Source organism: Saccostrea cucullata, unplaced genomic scaffold (assembly GCF_032062105.1).
Source record: "Saccostrea cucullata isolate Sc308-1 unplaced genomic scaffold, CSIRO_AGI_Scuc_v1 ctg6256, whole genome shotgun sequence".
Lineage (NCBI taxonomy): Eukaryota > Metazoa > Mollusca > Bivalvia > Ostreida > Ostreidae > Saccostrea > Saccostrea cuccullata.
In genome coordinates this window covers 7,891-32,096 of record NW_026928859.1, presented here as the reverse complement: position 1 = coordinate 32,096, position 24,206 = coordinate 7,891, and the positions used below count along the sequence as shown (strand labels likewise).

The 24,206-nt window shown below is 32.5% G+C and overlaps 2 protein-coding genes across 2 annotated transcripts; both read right to left on the bottom strand.

The window, feature by feature from the left end:
* Positions 1–3,037: 3,037 nt before the first annotated feature.
* LOC134278940 (uncharacterized) lies at positions 3,038–3,397 on the bottom strand. Its single transcript, XM_062761245.1, has one exon. The coding sequence runs from the start codon at positions 3,395–3,397 to the stop codon at positions 3,038–3,040; it is 360 nt and encodes a 119-aa protein (XP_062617229.1).
* Positions 3,398–3,489: 92 nt separating this feature from the next.
* LOC134278939 (E3 ubiquitin-protein ligase TRIM45-like) lies at positions 3,490–4,589 on the bottom strand. The gene is made up of 2 exons (XM_062761244.1): positions 4,310–4,589; positions 3,490–4,196 (listed from the first exon to the last, which is right to left on the bottom strand). The coding sequence occupies exons 1-2, from the start codon at positions 4,587–4,589 to the stop codon at positions 3,490–3,492; spliced, it is 987 nt and encodes a 328-aa protein (XP_062617228.1).
* Positions 4,590–24,206: the final 19,617 nt, after the last annotated feature.

Below are 24,206 nucleotides of genomic sequence, written 5' to 3'. Positions count from 1 at the left end.
TTATGGCCCTTATGAAATTGAAAGCAAGATCAGTGATGTAAACTATGTAGTTAAGACACCAGGTCGACGTAAAGAGAAACGGGTTTGTCACATTAACATGTTAAAAGAGTATTTTGAAAGGTGTGACCGAAATTCTGTAAAACCAGTTTCCACTTTAGCCAATGCTAAGACTGTTCAAAATTGTATTGAAAGTGATACGAGAGTAGAAATGAATGAGAAAGATTGTAATCAGAGTGTCCGTTTGAAAAACTCAGAAGTTTTGGCTAATTTGGATGCTAAACTTGGACATTTGAACATTCACCAAAAAGAACAAGTTAAAAACTTGACGAGTGAGTATCATCAAATCTTTTCGGATGTTCCAAAGAAAACTAATGCAACTTATCATGATGTCATAGTGGGCGACGCTCTGCCTATCAAACAACATCCGTACCGTCTCAATCCAATAAAATTGCAGTACCTAAGAAGGGAAGTGCAGTACATGTTGGACAATGACATTGTTGAACCTAGTAAAAGTGATTGGAGCTCACCGTGTTATCTTGCACCAAAACAGGACGGTTCGTACCGATTATGTACAGACTTTAGAAAGGTGAATTCTGTTACCAAAACCGATTCATATCCAATACCTAGAATCGATGACTGTATTGACAACATTGGAAACGCGAAATTTGTCCGTAAATTTGACCTGTTGAAAGGCTACTGGCAAGTACCGTTAACAGAAAGAGCAAAAGAAATATCTGCTTTTGCTACACCAGATGGACTTTATCAGTATAAAGTAATGCCTTTTGGCATGAAAAACGCACCGGCTACATTCCAAAGGATGATTCACTCCCTTCTTCAAGACCTTGAGGGATGCGAGGCCTACATTGATGATGTCGTCATATACAGCAACACATGGGACGAAAATCTCCTAATCATGCGTGCTTTATTTGACATTTTAGCTAAAGCAAACTTAACTGTGAACCTTGAGAAGAGCGAATTTTGACATGCTTATGTAGAGTATTTAGGTCATAAAGTAGGTCAAGGTTATGTTACACCAATTATGGCTAAAGTGGAAGCTATTGCAAAGTTCCCGATTCCTACAAACAAGAAAGAGTTAATGAGGTTTTTGGGCATGGCTGGGTTTTACAGAAAATTTTGTCCAAATTTTTCCTCAGTAGTTAGTCCACTTACAAATCTTTTGCAGAAGAGGGTTAAGTTTGAATGGACAAAGGACTGTGAAAAATCCTTTCATAAAATCAAATCTGTCCTTATGAGCAACCCAGTTTTGTCAACTCCAGATTTTTCTAAGCAATTTAAGCTTACTGTTGATGCTAGTGATGTTGGAATCGGGGCAGCTTTGTTTCAAGAACATAGTGATAATGTAGATAGAGTTGTTTCTTATTTTTCAAAGAAACTTACAAAATGTCAACAAAAGTATTCCACCATTGAAAAGGAATGCCTTGCTTTGTTGTTAGCCTTACAGCATTTTGATGTTTATCTGAATGTTACATTGCATCCAATTCTTGTGTATACTGATCACAACCCCCTGACATTTTTGCATAAATTGTCAAACAAAAATCAAAGACTGACTAGATGGAGTTTGTTGTTACAAGAATACAACATAACAATTAAGCATATCAAAGGCAAAGACAATGTTATTGCAGATGCCTTGTCCAGAGTGTCGTGAACAAATTAGATTTTGTATTAATGTACCTATGTTTTAATAATATAAGTTTTCATTGACATTCAAACTTTTTAAGGGGGGAGGTGTTGTGAGGTGTGTTGTATTTGTATTATTTCATCATGTATATTATTAGTAACATTAAGTTTCTTGAACATTCCAGAGTGGTCAACATGTTCGGTCATTTTTCTAGAACATTCTTGAACTTTGTGCATGTCCAGAACTTTCCAGTAATATCATGTATTTACAATTTCTAGAATATTCTAGATTTATATTACTGTATAAATACCCTGTCAATTCGATGCAGAGATAGAATTGTCGTATAAGCATCATTGAGGTATTACTGGGATATAATTTCACTGGGACATTGTGTGCAGCAACGGACACTCTGATGTATGTATTTTTAGATTCTTGCTAAGTTTGTACTTTATGTTTCATATACTTATTATATATTACTATAAATAAATTATTGTTAAGTTTAAATTTTGTTATTGATCTTTGCTGGCATTTCGGGTAATTCTGACCCATAACAGAATAAAAAAATAATGAACTATTTTGGTGTTGAAATGATTTGTTATGCACCAAAAAATATCCATATTGATCTCAGCTTTGCCTTAGTCAAGAAGAATATTTTCACTTTTCTTGTGAATAACAAACCATATTCAACATCAAAAGAATCTAAAATTATGTAGTAATTTTGGTTACTGGAAAAAATCCTTTCACAAAAATATTGTTACCTAAAACATCTTGATTACATATATTTGATTTTCTTCACTTTACCACTGTTACATTCAGCCACAAAGATATCATCTCTGGCGTGTTCACATAAACCCCAAGGAAGCAGTAGGTCACAATACTTGATATCGCGATTACTTAACTTAGCGGAACTCTTTCGCGAAGGAGGTAGGAATCGTCCGTTGGGTGGGGGCAATGTGCTATTCAATACAATGCAAAGTCTATCATTGTAGCATTTATAAGGACAGATGAGTAAAAAATCCTGGTGGAATATCTCGCTAAACAATCGCTGAACCAGTCTAATATATTTTTGAGAGGAGCCAATTCTAAATTGTCATATTTTTAACGATATTTTTAATTAAGCGGACTCTTCTCGTTAAATTTTCATTGAAAATTGTCACATTTTTAAGCAGATAAAATATTTTAAACTTTCCTTATTTGACGATCTACTATTTGAAGTTCAATATCTGGCAAAACATAGTGATTTCGGCATTAAATTGTTCGAATCATTCGATTGTCACTACTGTAAACAATGTCATTTGCCCCCAGAAATGTAGACTTTTCTGGACTTCCCCGAAAAAGAGCGGTAGTAAGTTAGATAACTGCGAGTTACTCATTGGTAGTCGCGATATTACGTATTATCTATGTATCGAAGGAACGTCCATCCTGATCTAGGATGTGGATACAGTGGTTGTTATAGTCTGCTGTCAAGATATGACTCTGGCTGTCTGTTGTGATGCCGACTGGATGAAATGATCTCTTGGTAGCAAAAGGATGACCAGTGTATCTAAATCGGAATTTCCCTGCCTGGTCAACCACTACTACTGCTTTGGCATCATAGTCAGACACACAGATATCCAGGTTTCTGTTCTCACTTATGTATTTAATAAAGAAACCAGATGAATACAGAGGTCTGCCTTTACTATCAAACTGAATGGTTTGCTTCTCTGTGGAGTCAGAGAAACGGACAACTTTCGATTGTTTGTTTTCATAACTGTCCATTGTAACCAGAAGCTCACCAGAGGAGGTACTACAGACATAGTAAGGTGTCTATCCCTGCAGTTTGATAACTTCCTGTATCCTTTCATTCGTCACTATGTTAACAGTTCGGGGTCAGTATAAACTAGATCTCCACTCCTTGTCACTGCCATGTCAATTGACCGAGACTTGGTTTTGATTGACTTCCGTAGTTTGCCCTGGAGGTTGTAGAGTTTCATGATTTTGTCTTGTCCACTGGTCCAGATTTCTTCATCATCGATGCAGGTGACACTGTGTGGTGTTTTATACCCAGTGTCTATGGTGGTGATGAGCTCTGGTTCATCAAGCAGTGGTTTAAGTAGAGGACAGTATTCAGCTTCTTGTGTCTTCATTGTGTAGCCATGTTCCTCTGTTGTAATGAATAATGCTGATAAAGAACCAAACATTTGATGGAGCTGTTCTGTGTTGATCTGAGGAAGAGAGAATCTTGGAAGTGATACATTGATTTTAGGAGGTGGTCTTCTAAATCCAGCATTCCTGGATATGTATGTAAATATCAGAGATTCGTCATCGGAGCCCAGTATTTCCTTTAGGTAAGTAATGTTCTCTTCTAGCTCAGAAATCATTTGATTTATTTCATTTTCCTTCTCATCTAGAGCCTTCAGGACCCTAGTTTTTATCTGAGCAATATCACATTTTCTTTTTTTGACAATAATGTCTATTTCACTTTGCCATGCTTCACCTTGATTGGAAACAACTGTTGTCAGTTTCTCACAATGTTTTTCCAGATCAGCCTTTTCAGTCTTGATATTAAATGCAATTTCTGTATAAGTAGGGAATATAATTTTTTCTAGTTCTTTTAAATCCTGTCTTAAATGCTTTTGTCAGAGCTGAGGTTATGTAGAGTATCTGATAAATCGTGTCCTTTATGTTTACCAGAGGAGATACAGGTAGAACAGACAGGAATGTCACATTTCTCACAGTAAAGTTCACAGTGTTTCTGGGTGTGGTTTGGACATTTTGGGTAGTTAACGTAATGAGTGGGTTTTCTGTGTTTGTATGGTACAACTTTGTGTCTTTTGGATGAATCAGAGAGATGCTCCCCTACACAGGCCTTACACAGGTTTATCTGACAAAGTTCACAATGACTCTGTAATGCAGCTTTTTGACGCAGGTCACAGAGGAGGAGAACTTGAGCTCTGTCCAGAGGGTCCATCACTGGGGTTTTAGTAAGAAAAAAATCCGATGACCCTATAAAGTAAATAAGAGACATGGATCACTAACAACAGACATTTTACGCAATTTTTTTATAAACAAATCAATGTATGGGTTTTGTTTTGTTAGTGAAAATGTAAGACAGAGTCTGTTTAGAAATAACAGAAAGGATCTATTTGTAGTTTTAAAATGCCGAGTAAACTTTTCTTCCTTGTCTTTAGTCTGAATGTTTATCTGGTAACCTGATCATGTGATTTAAATACCTGAGATATCTATATCAGCCGGTGTAAAGACGAATAACGACCCCCATCGAATAATGACTGGGGTACACCCGTAGAAAAAAAATTGTAGAAAGAGCCCTAGGGGTCATTATTTTATATAATAGTCCTATGAAAAATTGACCCCAGTGAAAAATGACCCCATTTAAAGTGATATTAAATTTATAACAAGTGAAAGGAAAAAAATATGCTGTATATTTTAATTGTTCTACCTTTCTCTCTGCCGAAATATTGACAAATCAGTTTTAAGCAATTAATCAATCGATTAATCTTCATTTCTCTTTAAAGGGGCGAACCTAGAAAATCAAAGATGGTACATGTAAATGGATCGGATCAAAAGCACGCTGGAGATGAAATTAATGATTATATTTTTTTTCTTTCCTGAGTTCCATTGATACGTTGTTTAAGAAAAAAAAGTATTTGTCGTGAAAAAGTAGAAATCTGTAGCAGACGAATTATTACATATATGTATCGGTGCATACAAAAAAGTAAATTATTCGAATTAAGATGTCATTCGGACGAGTGAGTAAAAATAGAAATGGATGACAGGACGCCTCGATGCTGTATATGTTTATATGTTCCATTCTATATACAAGCAGACTCTCACTATATGATTAAAGATATTTGAAATCTTTGCAAACACAAATTCGTTTTATACCCCCAAGAACATAACGTTAAATCAAAACCCCCAAAAAATGAAAAGCAATATATATATATATATAATTATATACCTTTTAATAATACTGAAAGAGGATCTAGATAAAATATTGAAATGAAGTTAAGCCTTAACACATTACTATCATATCATAATTTACCATGATTAAAGCATACTTCAATTGTGATGGGGGTATGCATGTAAGTATTGTGGCAAAGTAACAGCTGAAAATTAGTAGAATAGTAGATTGTTTTAAGGCTATTATTAGTTCCTCCTTATTGAACAATAAAGGTAGGGTAGTTTTTTGTTGCTTTCGTTGATAATCGATTTCCTCCTAAATAAGTAAAGAGGTGGGGTGGGTATAACACCTAAAAATATGCTCTGTAAAGCTATGGGCTAGAGTAAAATACACATTCTAATGCAAAAACTATACATGTACAGTACCGACCAGACCCAACCTGACACAAAGCAGTCCCAGAGCAGTCCCGGGGACTGCTTTCTGGGACTGCTAAAGCAGTCCCACAGCGGACCCAGAGCAGTCCCACAGCGGTCCCAGAGCAGTCCCAGAGCAGTCCCACAGCGGTCCCAGCAGTCACAGCGGTCCCAGAGAGCAGTCCCAGCAGTCCCAGAAAGCAGTCCCATCAGTCCCAGGTTTATTAATTTAATGGGCGGAGCTAACTCAGAAATGAGATTTCCAATAAACAATGGAATTATAAAAGGCAGTAGAAATTGATTCTGGGTAGTATGCCAGGAATCCTTACATGTACACGAAGGTCATTTATGAACAGAACATGTACACGCATAAAAATTGAAATAATTATTAATGATATTTATTTGAGGAAGAAGGCTTTCACACTTATATGAACATATATGAATTACACTGAACATGAATATTTAATCACAATTCTTGGGTACATTAATACTTCTTCTGTGATTGATACTGGTTCCCATGTTTATTTTTTATACAGAAAATTAAAAGTGAATTAAATATTTTCCACCAGAAGAAGCTTTAAATAGATCTTATCATTATATGGCAAATTTAGACTATCGGGATACTCTAAAGTTAGAGTTTTCTTAAGTATTGGGGCTTTTAAAAAAATCTTTGTTAATTTTGCCAAGTATTATTTTTCATTCATGGTTATTTTTACTGACATGTCAATTTAATTATCGTTAATGCTTAGTTCTATAAAACTCAGTTTTAAGTGTTTATTTGTAAATGTTAGAGTGTACATTTGTAACTCACCAGAATGGAAGCTTCAGATTATGTTCAAAATTAATTAATCCCGAAAGAAATTTGTACACATTTCATTTATCACATTGTTTTTGCAATAAATAAATTGAAATTAGGGTCATCGTTTACCAGTATGTTCAATGATGTGTAACTCTGATACAAATACCCAAATAACATGAATCGATTTTTCTGCCCGAAGGCCATTGAAACAATGGGTGTTGATACCATCTTATAAACATTTATCGGCCAGGTAAACACTAGCAAAACAAAAAAAGAAATAAATCACACTACCCGGTATTTTCATTTTAAAAAAAAAAAATAAATATACATGTACTCTTTTAATTATTTGTTTATTAATTAAAAGCTCCCGGTAATTCATTAATTCCCCAATGATTATTCACAAAGTTTATGTTACGATAGAATAGTAGCATAATTTTATTTCATGGTCATTTAATAAATTGTTGGGTTTTATTTGAGGGCTACATGGAATACTCTTTTTTTGCGTCGTCCTTATAAAATGTGTAGCATTTTTAATTTAAAAAAATCTTATATCTAACTGTAATGACTGCTTTTAAATAGTAGCAATGCAAATTTTGAGAACATATTATACATGTTATAATTTATTATTAAATAATTAAAAAAGGCCCACATGAAGCTATTTTTTTCTCAAAAACTTGTAGTTTATTTTTAGGGATAAATTTTTTTTCATGAATTCCTTATTTATCAACTTTATTTTTTTTAATTTATTCTAATTACACATTAATTTGTGTAAATATACAGTCCCTGAAAATATCAATTAAAGTAGGGGCCTACTCGTGGTAAACCGGAAGCCGGGATTAGCCGTTTTCGGTTTTAATATTATGGTTCATATAACATTAGCAAGAACGTAAACAATGTCTACAGAAGTGTTGAAGGGGTGTATAAAGATGATTGAGGGTATTTTTGTGCAAGGATTGAGATTTATACAGTATGAAAACAAGCGCGAGGTCGAATGTAAGTCATTTGAGATATATTTTACCTAGGATGTTATATTGATTATATTATACGTTTTGATTATTTTGGTACCACTCCAATATTTCTGATGCCTATTTAAAGAAAACGTAGCAAATAATTTGCTCTTATCTTTTCGTTCTTTGTTTTTATTTGTGCACAATTGGTATGATATGCAGATGGGATTTTCCTACTTTTGTTTTGACGGCAAATTTTCAACATACGAATGAAGGTACTCAGTTAAAATAAAAAAAATCCACACAGGCTACTGATGATGTATATGAAATTTTAGACATAATTTTGCTTGCAAGACGTTATATATCTTGCTTATAACCTTTTGTAAGTAGTAATAGGCAACCAGGAAAGTCGCATTGAGTAGTAGTGGACATGCCCCCACCCCTTGTATATAAAATATTCTGCATTAAATGTGAGAATAAAATTTATGTTTATGATTAGGAACGGGTGTACAAATTTTGTTAAAATTGTTCTTGTAAAGAATATTTAACTTTTTAGCTGATTTATAAATATTTTTGTTGACATAAAAGGCTTTAGCTATTAAACTGTGATGGGGGTACCTGTATGTTTTACCCCATATCTCGGTGAAAAGACAGATGACCAATAAAATAATCATGCCTAAAAGATACTTCAAGCATCGGTTGACACAAATAAAGACAAAAAAATCAGGGTAAACAAATTAATTATTCTAGTAGAGAGCTTTATTTGAGGTTTGAGCTCAGTTACTTTATTGGTAAAATGAGATTAATTCTTTAATATTTTCTTAGTTTCAACCAGTAATGTGTACCGCAGCCTGGAATTATTCATTATTATCCTTATACTTGTGATTTATGTTCAAAAGAATTTATTTGCCATGTGCTGACATAAAATATAGACCGTCTTTATAACAGTCGTGATTTTGTTTTTGGTACAAGAGGGTACATGAGTGTTTCACACCCTATGTCATTAAATATATAGATTATCTATCTACCTTTTGTGCTTTTTAAGTAGATAAAGCATCGCTTAATGTAGATCAGGACAAAAATTGCACTGTTAACCAATTATTTCCACGAGTAGGGACCTACCTTAACTACAATAATCTCTACTTATTAAAAGAATGTAAGAAATCCTTGCTTATTAAACAGTTTAAACTCCTCTCTGCTGCAAGTAAACAAAACAACAGGGAGTCTGCAAATTCAGAATACACAAGGGGGCGGAGCTATCATGTCACTCAGAACCTTTTTTCACACATGAGTGAACAAAGAAGTCCCAGTAAGCAGTCCCAGGGGCAGCTGGGACTGCTGGGACTGCTTTTCATAGCAGTCCCAGAGCAGTCCCATAGCAGCCCCATAGCAGTCCCAGAGCGGTCACAAAGCAGTCCCGGGGACTGCTTTCTGGGACTGCTTTGGTGTCAGGTTGGGTCTGGTTGGTACTGTAGACATTACATTTTAATTTAACACACAGTATTCATTACATTTCTTAATTCTTGTTTGAATCCACCCTTTTACTCAGTTCTGAGTATTTTTTTCAGAAAATTTAATATGAAAATCAGAACAAACATTTTCATTTTTATAACGTCTTTTTTATACTGTTTCATAATATGAAAAGTTAATTGAAGACCATTTCTTTTTATGCCCCCGTAATCGAAGACTCCGGGTATTAGAAAGCGAAACTCCTTCACAAGTATCGTCATTACGTTGTGTAGAGAGTTTTGCAAATCAACCACACTCGTGTTATGTAAACAGTTTTTTTTGTAAATAGAGCACGAGCTCTATTATTGTTTGATGTTTACGATTTACCAGGAGCTTTTAATCGCCAAAGTCTGCTTACCACAACTGCATGGTCAGACAATATATTGTGTGTTTGTTTTGCTTTCTAACATGTCTACTTTGAATTTTCTGGATTGTAGCATTTATATCTTTCATTGACACATTTCTTAAGGATTAAGAATAAAATTAAAATATGTAACAGTGAAAGGATGTGTCAATCAAACCTGCCAAAAACTTTAAAGTTTTATTTACTTTCAAATGAAATAAGATTTTCATTTTTTTTTTTTTGTGTGAAATGCAATTAAAATATATAAGTCGTAATATTAATTGTAAACAAAATATATCAACCTCATTAAAGCTGATAATTTCTTTTTCTAAACAAATATATTGTTTAGGATTTTTTCCAATGAAAGGTAAACTTTGAATTTCATTTTCATTTTGCCAATGACATTCTTGTTATTGGGACTTAAGTCTATGCTAATCTTAACCCTAATACATGTAATACACAGGCGCAAAATAAAAAATATCCAGTAGCTATCTTTTTTGCTGCAAACATACTTTATAATCTCGACTGAGATAATGTGTGAAGAAAGTTAACTTGAACGAAATATATTTATCCTAAACAAATGTCTCCTTGTGATGCAATATACGCATGCAGATGTATGTGATATCTACTACATGTAGTGATTAACCTTTTCCGTCATAAAACCCTTTTTAAAAATCCTTTTAACTACAAATATTGCGCGACCAGTCGGGTTCTTAGCCGGTTTGTCTGAATATGATCGTTTATTTGAAATGTTGAATAATTCAATGATTAATCAATAAATATTGATAGGTGTGATTATTTAAATATGACTTTGTTAAACTTTGCTGGTCATCTCAAAGCACTTCGTAATACATTTTACACTGAATAGAAAAGAGTTGTTAGCAATTCTGTAAAGTTATAGGTACATGTAAATAGGAAAGTTAATAAGTAGCTAATAGATTTTTTACAATTTCAGTGTGAAGATAGTGATTATGTAACATGTTAACACTCGAAACTTCACGTGTACATCGTATTCAAAGAAGGAATTTTTATTTATTTATGAAACAAAGTGAGTGAATTGTGTCAGAGTGAATATAATGTCCCCGCCTACATTCTGAATTCAAAATAAAATTATGTGAGTTCGAAGAAGTAAAATGATATATGTGAAAATTAATAATAAATAATAAAAAAAAAATTCAGAAAACAAAAGAAATTATTTTTTGTCAAATGAAACTATATAATTTTTCAAATTGATAGTATATGGATGAAAAACAAATACGTCATTCGGAGTTTAAAACGCACGTTTACATTGAATCTTTTATTAGGCAAACAGATAGTCATATTTTTATTTCATTAACACTGTCGGATGTATATCAAATCTACAGATGAAAACAGAGTTTTATAATCATTATTGAATTGAATGATTTCCTTCACTCTAAATGTGTAGCAGCCGAAGTAATGTACAACTTTTAATTGTTTTCTATCTTTTCTAACGATATTCATTGTTTAAATGATAACTATGAGGTGACAAGAGGAGGTACAAAACATTAAATATAAAGAAAGCAAACCGATATCATTGTAAAAAAAAATTTGAAAACAAAAATTAGCAAAATGAGCAAAAGAAAAAAAAGTCATCAAAAAACAACAGAGGTGAAATCATAAACCCCATCTCACTAGACGCGTGCTCTTTGTCATGATTAAGTAAACAAAGAAATCCGCGTCTTAATTCTGTATAAAAAATGACTAAAATAATCTATATAATGTTATTCAACTTATAATTCGATCAATGTCTATGTTTCTTTTCAGTCTTTACTTTTTCACATGGTCAGTATAGTAGGTAAAATAAAATTCCAAATTATGTGTTGTATGTTACATAGAATGTCACCAATTTTCGGTTTTTGATTGCCATAAGAGATGAGGGTGCAAAGTTTTCAGATTTTGTCATTTCAATGAGACCATTCGTCGTCGTCATTCATCCAAAACATCACTTGAGGTAGGACATCTTTCGAATCTTAGAGCTAGGGCGCTGACAAGCCCCTAATGGGCTGGAGATCTATTCTACAAAGTCCCCTGACCTCAAAGGGGCTTAACCAATGAACTACAAAGGGAGTCACTAACTTAAAAGACCACCATTCCTAACCCCACCCTCCTAATACAAAACGAGAAACCTACAACCAAAATACACCAACTACAACCCTATACTAATAACAAGAGATGACAACCCAAGGGGCTTAACCAATCAAACACAAAGAAGTTTAACCAATACAAAGGGGCTACCTACACGACCTTCTTCTATAATCTAGCACTCCCTACAGAAATACATGACCCCATATGCTACATATACAAATACAAATACTTCTTCCTCGTGTGATGATCTTATCTTTTTTATACAAAGATGTGACACTAAAAAGATTAACAACAAGTTTTTGGGAATTTCTTTGCTGTTGAAAAGCTTATTTCTAAATTATATATAAGATCACATTTATATATGTGGATCAGTAAACTATTCTAAACAAAAACATAATTAGTTGATGCGGGTGAACTGATTTATCGAATCATAAATCATATTTATGTTTAATGCCTAGGTTAGTATTCCTGTATGCTTTTAACTTTGTACAGTACTATTGCTAATTTTAAAAACATTATCTAAAATTTAATTTTAAACGGTATAAGCAGCAATTTTAAACGATATTTCAAGCTAAATAAAAACAATGTAGCAAAACTACAATATTGACCCCCCTTCCTTCTATAATTTTAAAGCTAAATTTTGATATACTTACACACCTTCCAAATATGTATTTGATCTCCGCCTCCTCATTTTAATTTAGTCTACAATTCATGTTCAGCATTTATTGAACAAAATCAACCCCTTTTTCTTTCTATTTGAAATATTCCTAACCTTATCTTTATTTTCACATTATATTATGTTGACATTTAACTCCATGTATGATCGGCCACCAAAAAATGATTGTAGCAACACGGTGGTTATTTATTTATTTATTTATTATTTATTTTTTAAAAATATTTAGTAGATGTTCTACGTATGTCTACACGATCATGCAGAGGCCTGTACATGTTCTCTTATTAGAACAGAGATTTTGAGGCTGGAAGCACTTGGTGAAACATTAAGAATTTTAAAATTCTTACCACCAATGACTGATAAATAATAGTTAAATTTATTGAGGTATAAATTAAAATTAAAACAGTAATTTTTTTCCAAGATGATACATAGGGTGTGACAATAACTCAGACCTATGACTTACTCTTAAACGGCCTTATTTATTTGTAAATTTTCTTTTGTTTTTTCACACAATTTCTCTCAAAATTATATATTAAAATTCAAACATTATTCTCAACTTCCCCTTTAATATATGAAAATTCAAGGTTATATCAATTTCAATCCAATTTGTTTCATTTAAAACAACCTGTTTTTAACTATGTCTATATATTTAATTAGCCCCTTCACGATAACTGCGGTACTACACTTTTGCAGGGCAAAATAATAACGTTTGGCGGTGTTTTTGTTGATATATAATTAAATGACGTATTTTAAACAATTACTTTTACGTCAATTTCACCAAAATATATCATTTTGCCCTTCAAAAGAGCAGTACCGCAGTTTCCGTAAAAAATGACGTCATATCAACAGAGAAGACGCTGTCATATCGCCATGAAGAGAATCAACAGAGAAAATTACAGAAGAATTAAGATAAGTTCCTTAGCTAAGATTATAGGATTAGTGTTAGATATATTTGACAGGTGCGTCCTTTTCCTTTTAAGACACACAAGTCCTGTAAGAGTGTAGGAGGACCACTCAAAAGTGTAACTGCCTACAACCCTGATGAAAAGGATCCAAATATAAGTTTAAGTCTTTATTCAGTGGCGTCTCTGCATGGAATGGCAATATTTAAAATCAAATGAACAATAATCAATTAAATTTACTTTAACAATACACAATCATTTACTCATTAAAACACTTTTGTAAAACTTCAACAGTATGTAGACAATGACAGAGATCGTTCGCGGTATAGGTACTTTGTCGCTGTGAACAAATATTCAATTAAAATAACAAAGTTTTAAATGAACAACTCATTCGTGTGACCTGTTACCTTACATAGAAATATTCATAATCGTGATCGCTTGTTATTTACTTACAAGAAATGGAAAACAACATGCCGAAATGTGTTTTGACAATTACTAAAAATAAATTAAACTTCTTTGACTAAAGAGTTCCAAAAATAAACAAGGGCGCTAAATTCAAACATGATGTAAATTATTTGACAAGTTTCCGGAGATTTTTAAGTTAATCAAGATAAAGCATTTAAACGACAGTAAAATATAAAAAGGTAAATAGGCGCATATAAAAATCACAAAGGTTAGACATTTCCTTAGCAAAAATAATTAAACTTTGAACTACATAATCAGACATTAGAATAATCATTTCACCTATCAATCGTTTTATACAAATTATAAAGTATTTAATATTAACCAATCTTAGCTCAAATTTAGAAAATAAGTTTTATAGAAATAAAAGAAATTAAAGATAGAAATCTAATAAAATGTGCTACATACCTACAACCCTAATGAAAAGGATTCAAATATAAGTTTAAGTCTTTATTCAGTGGCGTCTCTGCATGGAATGACCGAGAGTCGGACCACTTTCCATACGGAGACCCACACTGCGGGTTGTAGATATTAGCCAATCAGAATTTAGAATTAAAAACTATATTGTCCGAAAAGTGTGAAAATTAACCATATAAGTAAAAGCTTCCAAAAAGATAGGTAATGCGCAAAAGTGAATGCGCACTCGGTTTCTTTGTCCTTAGCCGAGGACCAATTAAACAAAAAGGTGGCCGAGAGGGTTACATGTAATTGCTAAATACTTATGTAAACAATTTAGACTGACCGCTAAAGCTCAAAAAGTACCGAAATAACACCTATGTTAAAAAGTCAATTTCCCTTCTTTTATGTAAGATTAAATTATTTACCTGTTGACCAGAGTCAATTAGCAAAAAGATTTTTGACAACAAAAGACTGAACACTGCAATCAAGCAAAACTTAGTACATCTGTTGACATGTAAAAACATTTAACAATTTCTTTTGTACCTGGTTAAGCTAACAAGTTTGTCTTCAAAATTCTTGACATTTTTATTCATTTTATTTTGTTGTAAAATAAAGCTATCTTTTGTAAATTATATGAAATAAAATAAAATTTCCAATCATTAATATAAAAAAAATTCATTTAAAAATTCATTTTTTAACAATATACAACATGACCAAAGTAGTCATAATGCATATTTTTATTGATAAATAGAAAGTATGTCAGAAAGACAATATAACTAAGCTTATATATTTCACGCACACTTTTTTGTTTATACATTAGAAAACAGAAAAATACATATCTACCGGAAATGGCGAGAACAGGTTTGTCGTGCTAGAATGAATGGTCAATTCATTACCGAAACAAACCTGCTTGCATGGAGTTTGGGACTAGCTAATGATGAGAGTTCCCTTTCAAAATTACTGGCATTTTAGCCGACATCTTTTGACCTTTTGACATCTTTTAAAATTATAATTGTGTTATAGCACAAACCAAAATTTCTAAATTCAATTTGGCTTAACTCCTTCCTGGTCATTTCCTTTACTAAATTTTGATTTTTGTTCACATATACGCACACACAAATATATATTTATAAAAGTTACGGTAAACACGTTGATTTGTTTACGGAATTTGGGGGCGTGGCTCTAGCGAAGATCGACTGGTTTAAGATTTCGCGGTTCTGTAGGTTAAAATCGTACTGTGCATGTATATTGTCGTATTGGGTTGTATTAAGGGGTTTTTAAGTCATTCGAAGTTTCGCTGCTTTAAGTGCAACAGGTACCAGTACTAATGTCGATAGAGTTGTTCCATATTGATATTAGGGGGAGAAAAACTTGGTAACGAAACATTGATTTTAGGAGGGAAATTCTGAATTCAGCATTTCTGGGTTTATATGCAGAAGTGAGAAAGACATCCTTAGTGTCCAATAATTTCTTTAAGTCAGCTATACATTGCCTTAAGTTGAATTTCAAATTTCTGGGGGTTTTTTTGTTTTTTTTTTGACAATATTGTCAATTTCTCTGTGCCAGTCCTCTTCTTTGATGACAGCTGATGTCAATTTCTCGTAATGTTGTTCCCAGAATTCTTTTTTCTAAGTGTAGATTTGACGCTATCTTTTTATAAATTGGATAGATTTTTTTCTTTATTTCCTCCAAGTGTCTTTGCATCTCTTTCGTATGTGAGCCAAGCTTTTGCAAATCTGATGATATTTTATGCCCGTAATGTTTACGAGAAGAGATGTATACATGGATATCACTTTCCTCACAGTGAAGTTCACAATGTTTCTGGGTGTGGTTTGAACATTTTGGGTAGTTAGGAGTAAAAGTTTTGTGTTTGTATGGTACAACATTGTATCTTTTAGATGAATATGAGAGATGTTTTCCAACACAAATAATACAGAGGTTTACATGACAAAGTTCACAATGACTCTGTAATGCAGCTGTTTGACACAAGTCACAAAGAAGAATATCTTGGGCGCTGTATCGGGGGGGGGGGGGGTCAATTGCCATATTTATCGCATGAATTAGATATTTTCAAATAATCAGATGACACAGTGAATGAAATTTAAAATAAATTAAAAGACAATATTTTTATTTAAAATGTCTTTACCTAAAGATTTTGAAGATTAGTAACCAATTTATTTTCAGGGCTTGATATAGTTTAAGATATGTAGGCCTGCTGAAAGATAAATGTAAAATAACTGCTCTTATATCTCTTTTCAAGTACATCAAGAAAACTGATGATATCTGGAATATTTTTAAACAAAGGTGAAATGTCTGGAATTGTACCAGTGAAGGCAAGAGTCATAAATAATTTAAGCCAATATTACATATCCATAAACTAATTCGAGCAACTTTTGCGACAGGGAATGTTTCTCTCTAGTTACATTATTTTCTATCTGTATCTGGAGATAATATCAAATATAATTAATTAATGATTATTTAAAATACAGAGTGTGCTATTATTCATGAAACAGATTTGTTTACTAAAAAACTTTTGTTTTTTGAAGCGTTTTGGGTTTAATCATAATCCTGCAATATTTTTTGTTTCAGAACTGCATGTTAAATACAAGAAAACAATTACTTTATTTTCCACATTTGCATATTGACGTTTTTGAATATCAATTCAAATGATTCCCCTAAATGTGCTTTTAAAACGAGTATTGTTTTTAGTACTTTACAAGCAAGGTTGTTCATGTAGCTAATAGTGCTAGTAGAATATTTTGTAACGAGTACATTGTATGTTATATTAAATTCTTTTAAACTACAGACTTTAGTGAACACACGTCTACAAGACTTGAACAGTTCTCTTGACTTTATTAGGATTATGCGTGAAAGAATGAGTAATGACCACTTTTGTTTTGAAAAAACCCCAGAATTATGAATATTTATACCTTGGTCGAAGTTTTTAAAGAACCCATTCTACCAGAATATCATTTAATCAATGTCAAATTACTAATGTATGACTCTCTGTGTATTTATTTCTATCAGATTGAGGATATATCTAATAAACCTGTTCGTCACAAAAGTATTTTTAAAGCATTGTGACAGCAGTATTTTTAAAGCATTGTGACATTGTGACTAAGTATGTGGTTGTGTTCAAGATTTAAACAATTTTATCAAACATGTCTGTTTAAGGCGATCAAGATTAAAGTGTGTTGATGGTTGGTACAATGTATTTTAAAGATATTTTGAATGGTTGGATTTTGAATGGTTGGATTACGTAGCGCTTTAAATCAATTATATGTTCTGTATTGCACAATTTCGTAACACTGACTTGTGTTTACCCACCTTGGAATATAATCGGTAATTAGCACGTGTAGCAATGTTTGAATAAGCAACACCGTACAGTGATTACCTTAATTTGTGAAGCTTAATGTCATTTTACATTTAAAAATAAATATAGTTACCACCACCACCACCACCACCCCACCCCCCTTCTTGAAAAGCCAGAGGGTATATAGTGATTAGGATTTAATTCAATTTAATTTAATCAATATTTTTATTATGTAAGTTAGATTACATTATTGGATTGGACATCAAGCACGGCCTTTATAGGTCCTCTCCAAGGTCAAGGTTACAAATGTTAAGAATTGACAATGATTTACAATGATGAAAAAATTTCCTCATATGTCACATTAATTTCTTTTGTTATCTAAGGTAGGAAAAAAGAAATTAAAAAAAAACCAATCGAATTGAATTATACAGAAGCGTTATTACTAAGTATGTATACATGGTATACTCGCTATACAATAAAATGACAAAAAAAATAATAAAGTGCAAACAAACAGCAAATTAGAATAAGTAAACATCTAAAGTGCAAAGAACAAATATGTAAAAAAAAAAAAAAAAAAAATACAAAAAAGAAGGAAAAAGTGACAATGAAAAATAAATAAATTTTGACCAAGCAATATCACTGAGTAAAAAAAAAATAAAAAAGTGCAAAGACAAATTTCCATGGAAAAATAGGTGTGTTCCCCGAATGGCTACTCGGAAAAAAACAACAAGTAATTATCACACTCAATTAAGGGGTCCTCTAAGGGGTACAGGTAGACTTACCTGTGTTTACCTGGATAAGCAATATTTAGTAATTCAGACATATTCATTCAATTATATTTTAATTCAGAGGGTTTTCTATTTTCCAAAATATACTGAATAAAAAAATATATAAATATAAGTAGATAAAATTAAGATTTAAGAAAAGTGAAATTTTTATTGTACCTTTAATATAATTTTTTTCCCCAAATTATTAATAGTATTGATTGAGAACTTAAAAATTATTATCCCTTTTTGTGCTAAATTTTCAAACTCTGTTAGATAGGTTAACACAAGTGTTTTTTTTTTTTTAAATAATATACCGGTAGATATAATATATTTTATGTATGATAAATAAAGTGTTTCTATAAAGTTTTGTTTAATTTATTTTATTTATTTATCATTTTGAATTATCTATTAAATAATCATAAAATCCAGATGAAGTTTATGAACTTCTTCACCTTGCATAGCAATCCTTTAGTTGCAAAGAAATATACGGAGATGGACTAAATTATAAATTGTAAATATGTGTTAAATGATAGTGAAACAGTGTTATCTCATATATAATGTGAAAATCAGTGCTGCTAATCAATAGAACTTCAACATAATTTATAGTTTTTAATATGATTTGTGCTTTTAAAATTATTTATTTAAAAAATATGTATACAAAATATTTATATAGTGCTCAAATTAAAATAAAATGAGATGAATTTCCATTTTATTTTGTTTCAAATATGGTAGATTATTCATACCGGTAAGTCTACCTGTACCCCTTAGAGGACCCCTTAATTGAGTGTGATAATTACTTGTTGTTTTATTCCAGTAGCCATTCGGGGAATAAACCGAAAAATACATATACATGGAACAGGGAAATGCTGAGACTTGAAGTAAATAGAAATATGAGAAATATCTGGATTTATTTTATTTTTTTTTATTTTTGTTTTTACTAAATTACAAAATACTATCAAAATCTTTTTTGAAGACTTGATGTACAGTTGGACTGCTTCAAAAGTTGAACAGTTTATTTTATAAGGTAATTGCCTATCACCAAATAGCAGAGTATTCAAGATTTGATGAGGAGACATAATTTCTAATTCTATTAGACTCTGAAGACCTTCAAAAAGTGATAAGGATGTCCGTCTGTAAATCCATCCATCCGACCGTCTATTTGTACGTCCGTCTGTACGCTTCGTGGTATCCATCTCTTATCCGAACTCCTCTTATACCACTGAATGAAATTTAATAACATTTTCTCAAAATCTTTATAACACGTTACTATTGTGCACCTCCTATTTTACTTTTGGATGAGATACATAATTATTTTATTTCCCCTAGCAAAACATGGATACACGTACGACTATTTTTTTGAAAAAACTCTTGACAGGTACCCAACTGTTATCCGTCTCTCCTATTACACAGAATAAAATTCAATGATGCTTTCACAGATTCTAAATTACACAATGCCATTAAGCACTTTGATCAGACATTTATACCGAGTCTCCCAGATCAAAACATGGATATCGCCATATGAGAAGGTCATTTAGTGAGCTAATTACTCACAGTACCCCTAATTTCATGGTTGTTTCATTTAAGAATTAAACAAACGAAGAAATTTAAATTATACTTATGGATTGTTGTATGTCATCCAAATACAGCACTCCATGTGTATAATAATATTTTAATCATATTGGGATTCACATATTTGACCAATGAAATATCATTTTATCTTTTACAGAATTTTTAAATTGCATTATCCGTATTAAAATGTAAGTTAAACCCATTACATGATCAAAGGAATTTTGGTGCAATATGAAAAGAAATGATTGCCAACAATACACAATTGAACTAAATAATTTTCAAAGAGGATTTATCACTGCACTTGTGAAAAATGTTATCGTTGTTTTCTTTCAACGATATCAATATACATGTACTTATGATGAAGTATGTGCTTAAATATGGTTTTATTTTTAAAAAAATGAATAAGACATATTTTCCTTTTTGAAAAACATGTACGGAGAATATTTGAAAGTTTGATACGAACTTTATACATGTATTAAGTTCAATTTCATGAAAATTATTTTATGTAAGTTGCCGTCACGGTAGCTCAGTCGGTGGAGGGTTTGCTCCAAAATCTCAGTCCCGAAAGACCTAAGTTGAAAAGAAATAGGTAGCCACGAATGCATGTAGTTGAAAAAAAGGTATAAAATAGGTATCAGTGATATTTAGAAACGTGGGATAATTTGCAAAAAAGGTGAAGCCCGTTATGCATAATTATCCAAAGCGTAAAATATCGTTGCATCCTTGGCCAACTCTTCTAGCTAAACAGTGATTCTTTATATTTCCGCTCTACATTGTTTTATGGTGAAATAAAATTGTAAATTTAGATTTTTAAAATGTAGACCAATTAATTTGAAAAGTACGAGACCTCCCATATCTAATGTCAATAGCCCCTACCCACTGACGTCAAACACAACCGCACACTTTTTATTAGACCTCCCCAGCGTCAGACACTAAGGCAGGAGCACAAGATATACATGTGTATTAGGCCTCCTTAGCTCCTGACCGATTCTTTAAAAAACATTACATTGTGGTACATGTAGAATGAAGAAGAAATTATCATTACTTATGTTTTACAAAATAGACATTCCAGATGCAGAATTTGATGACATTGATCCAGCTGGAATAGAGATGAAAGCTCAAAAAGTCAGGATTTTAGACAAATGTATGTTGACATCAATATCAAGAACTGTATATCTGAGAGAGTCAACAAATAACTCATCTTACTGGACTCAAGGGAAGGACGTGCTCGGAGCTCGCCGTCGTATTTCTAGAGGTATCCTCCAATTTGACCTCCTATTGTCGAGCTTTCATCTTAACTACAGTTGTCCTAAATATGCTTCTTCTTAGACTGATCTCTTAAAGTTCAAAATAATATAAGTATTACTTTGTTAGATTTGTGTGTCTTGGGCCAAAAAATTATACTGTTGACTTAGAAAAGTGTTTTAGGGGATGGGGATGAGATGAGAATGATATCTATATTGACCTTATATAATGTCAGGTACACATAAAAAAAGTAAACTTTACTTAAGAACTCCCTGTGTTAAAAGAAAATCATATTGAAAAAAGAGCAATATCAAGGGCAAATACATGTAATCATATTTTAAACTTTATACATTGTCGGAAATATTTAATCACATAAAGGTAATTATATCAAGAGCAGATAATCATAACTTAATGTAATGTAAGTAAACTCAGGTGACCTGTTGCTGTCTGAAACAGACAGCAATGGGTCACCTGAGTCGTGACCTGGGGGATGAGGGGTGGGGCAAAAAGCACTAATATTATTGCAATCTTTAAAATCCACCTCTTTACTCCTGGACATCAAGCTGTCAAATTATTGGCATGGTTGTAATTTTCTTACACATTAAGAAATTCATGGTCCCATAGTCAGGGGCACTGGTGCTAGGGCTGGGCTTAAACATAATGTAGTGAAATGCACAAATCTTTTGAAAATCTTTTCTGTTCCTGGGTATTTAGTAAACTAATTAAGTACATAGTTATGCTGAATAAGACTGGTTCTTCTAAACTTGTGAATTTCCAGGCTTCTGGGTCGGGGGTTCTGGCGTTAGGGAGGGGCCCTATTGATTTTATAGTAAAAAATACATTAATTCTTTGAAAATCTGATTTTTGCTCCTCGGTATTAATCAAACATTTTATATTATGAGCAAGAGAGTCTATTCTTAAATTATGACTTTTATGGCCCCTGAGTTGGGGTTTCTGGTGTATGGGCAGGGCTCCATTGATTCTATAGTGAAAATACTTTTAATTTCTTTAAAAATCTTCTCCTCTGCTCCTCGGTATTAAACCAATATACTTTTTACATAACACTGTAACTATACACTGTAAATATGATAATGAAGATACCTTTGTGAATTTCAGGACACCTGGGTCAGGGGTTTTAGTGTTCGGACTGGGCCTTGATTATTTAATAAAAATGCATAAATTCTTTAAACATCTTTTCCTTTGTCCCTGGGTATTATGTCAAAGATCCAAGTACATAATTGTTATAAAGAAAGGTGCCTCTTCCAAAATCTTTAGTTTTCGGGCCCCTGTGTCAGGGGTTCAGTGGTGGGGGTATAGAGTTTAAGAATAAATTAATGCTTTGCAATTTGCTAATTGGTATTGATGAACCATTTATGATGAAATAAAATTAATAATCCTATTTCCAAAATTTTGAAATATGTTGCACCAGGGTCTGTGGTTCCTGTGGGATGGGGTACACAACTGGTTATAAAGTGGAAATGCATTACTCTTTGTTACTTTGATCTACCTGTTGGTATTATAAAGTAACCAAACTAAGCATGCTAAGTGTATGTTATGATAAACAACTATGTTACTTTAAAAATTTAAAATTGTGAATGACATGGCCTCTGGTTCAAAACAAGAACCAAATTCAATTGTTTGAAAGTTGTCATATGATACTTATGACCTATAAGGCCCACATGCCTCTTGTTTTAATTTGTAGGACCAGCCTCTCAATTTCCTCGAGCTCTGCTCCGACCGAGTCTGGATGAAGCCCTTGCTAGAGATCTAGGAATTATTCACGATAAGTTATTTATAGCACTAGAGTGCAGAGTTCAATGCACTGTTGTACATGTATGTTAAACACGATTAAGCCCTTAACATAAGCATTACATATTTACAAGGTATTGCCTCTCAACAATCACTTTATATGTCTTTCATTCGTCTGTCCACTGTTACTGCATTATTTCCGCAGGACAAAAATGTTTAAAGAAAAATATACTAATTGTGAGCAGAAATCACCGATTTTTACTTTAAAACGTAGGGAAAATTAATTTAAAAGATAAAATTTACTTAGTATTTACTTATTTTTTGTCTTATATAAAGCTACAAATATTTTTATCTATTACAATTGTGTAATGAACTGTAAATGACTATTTCTTTTTATTTCTAAGGGCAGGTCACTCTTACTGCATAAAACTACTCTATGTATAAATCTCTTTAGTATGCAGTGTTAATTAGGATCTTCCTTAATGTCAAATAAGAAAGCATGTTAAGAGCCCTAGGCCCCCAGCCTAGGGGTGGTGATGTACCAACTCAGAACACATCTGTAAACTAACCCGGACAACCTTAAACAGTTAAAGACACCAACAACACCTCCGTAAACTAACTACAAAAAATCAGAGTTAAATCATTTTCTTTCAAAAACACATAACTACCCGATCACATGAACATAACGTACATTTTCTATTTCCATCTGTTACTGCCGACTACGTCTGAGTCTACCCAACGACCCCAAAAACTGAGCTGTAAATGATAACATACACCCCTCAGTAAGCTGTAAATAATCATATACTCCTCAGACATCCCTCAAACTGAGCTGTAAATAAAAACTGTACGTTTGATGCATTCAATCTGTTAATTTAGTTTTCTGCAGTAGAAGAGAAGCTCACATCTCATCAGACACAGAAACTCGTTAAAACTCGCCTCACTAAAATCGTGCACTACAAAGAGACACAACTGCAGTACTTTGCATGTATCCTTTATGAATGAAGAGTGATATTAAGATTTGGGAACGTAAATGTTTTGTTTTAAGTTGAAGCAATGTTTTTTTTTAATTTGGCAACTTTTGTATATTTTTAATCATTGGCATGGATAGAGGCATTCAAAAGCTAGATTAAACATAAATCAAAGTGCTAACTCTGGTACGTAGATGTCTGCTGATTGACGGGAACGCAGTGATTGAGATAATACTCCAGGTGGCGCCACAACATAAACAAACAGTTCTCCCAGATGTCTGCAGCAAGTGAAGATATACAGACACTGAAGCAAACGGCAAACTCCCACATACAAGATTTACTCCTGAAAAAGTAATATTAAATGATCGACCAGGTAAAACTGAATGGACAGCTAGATAAAAATTCCAAATAATAAACGGAGAGGCCAAGGGGAAACAAAATGATTAAAAAGCTGTTTAGACATATCATTCTGCATTTAAAATTGGATCATTGGATCCCTCGC

Bases quoted from the DNA above. Each gene is read 5' to 3' on its own strand.
- LOC134278940 (XM_062761245.1), bottom strand. From the start codon at position 3,397: ATGGACAGTTATGAAAACAAACAATCGAAAGTTGTCCGTTTCTCTGAC.
- LOC134278939 (XM_062761244.1), bottom strand. From the start codon at position 4,589: ATGGACCCTCTGGACAGAGCTCAAGTTCTCCTCCTCTGTGACCTGCGT. The intron at 4,197-4,309 runs GTAAACATAAAG...CTACTTATACAG, and splicing joins TTCTACCTGTATCTCCTCTG to AAATTGCATTTAATATCAAG.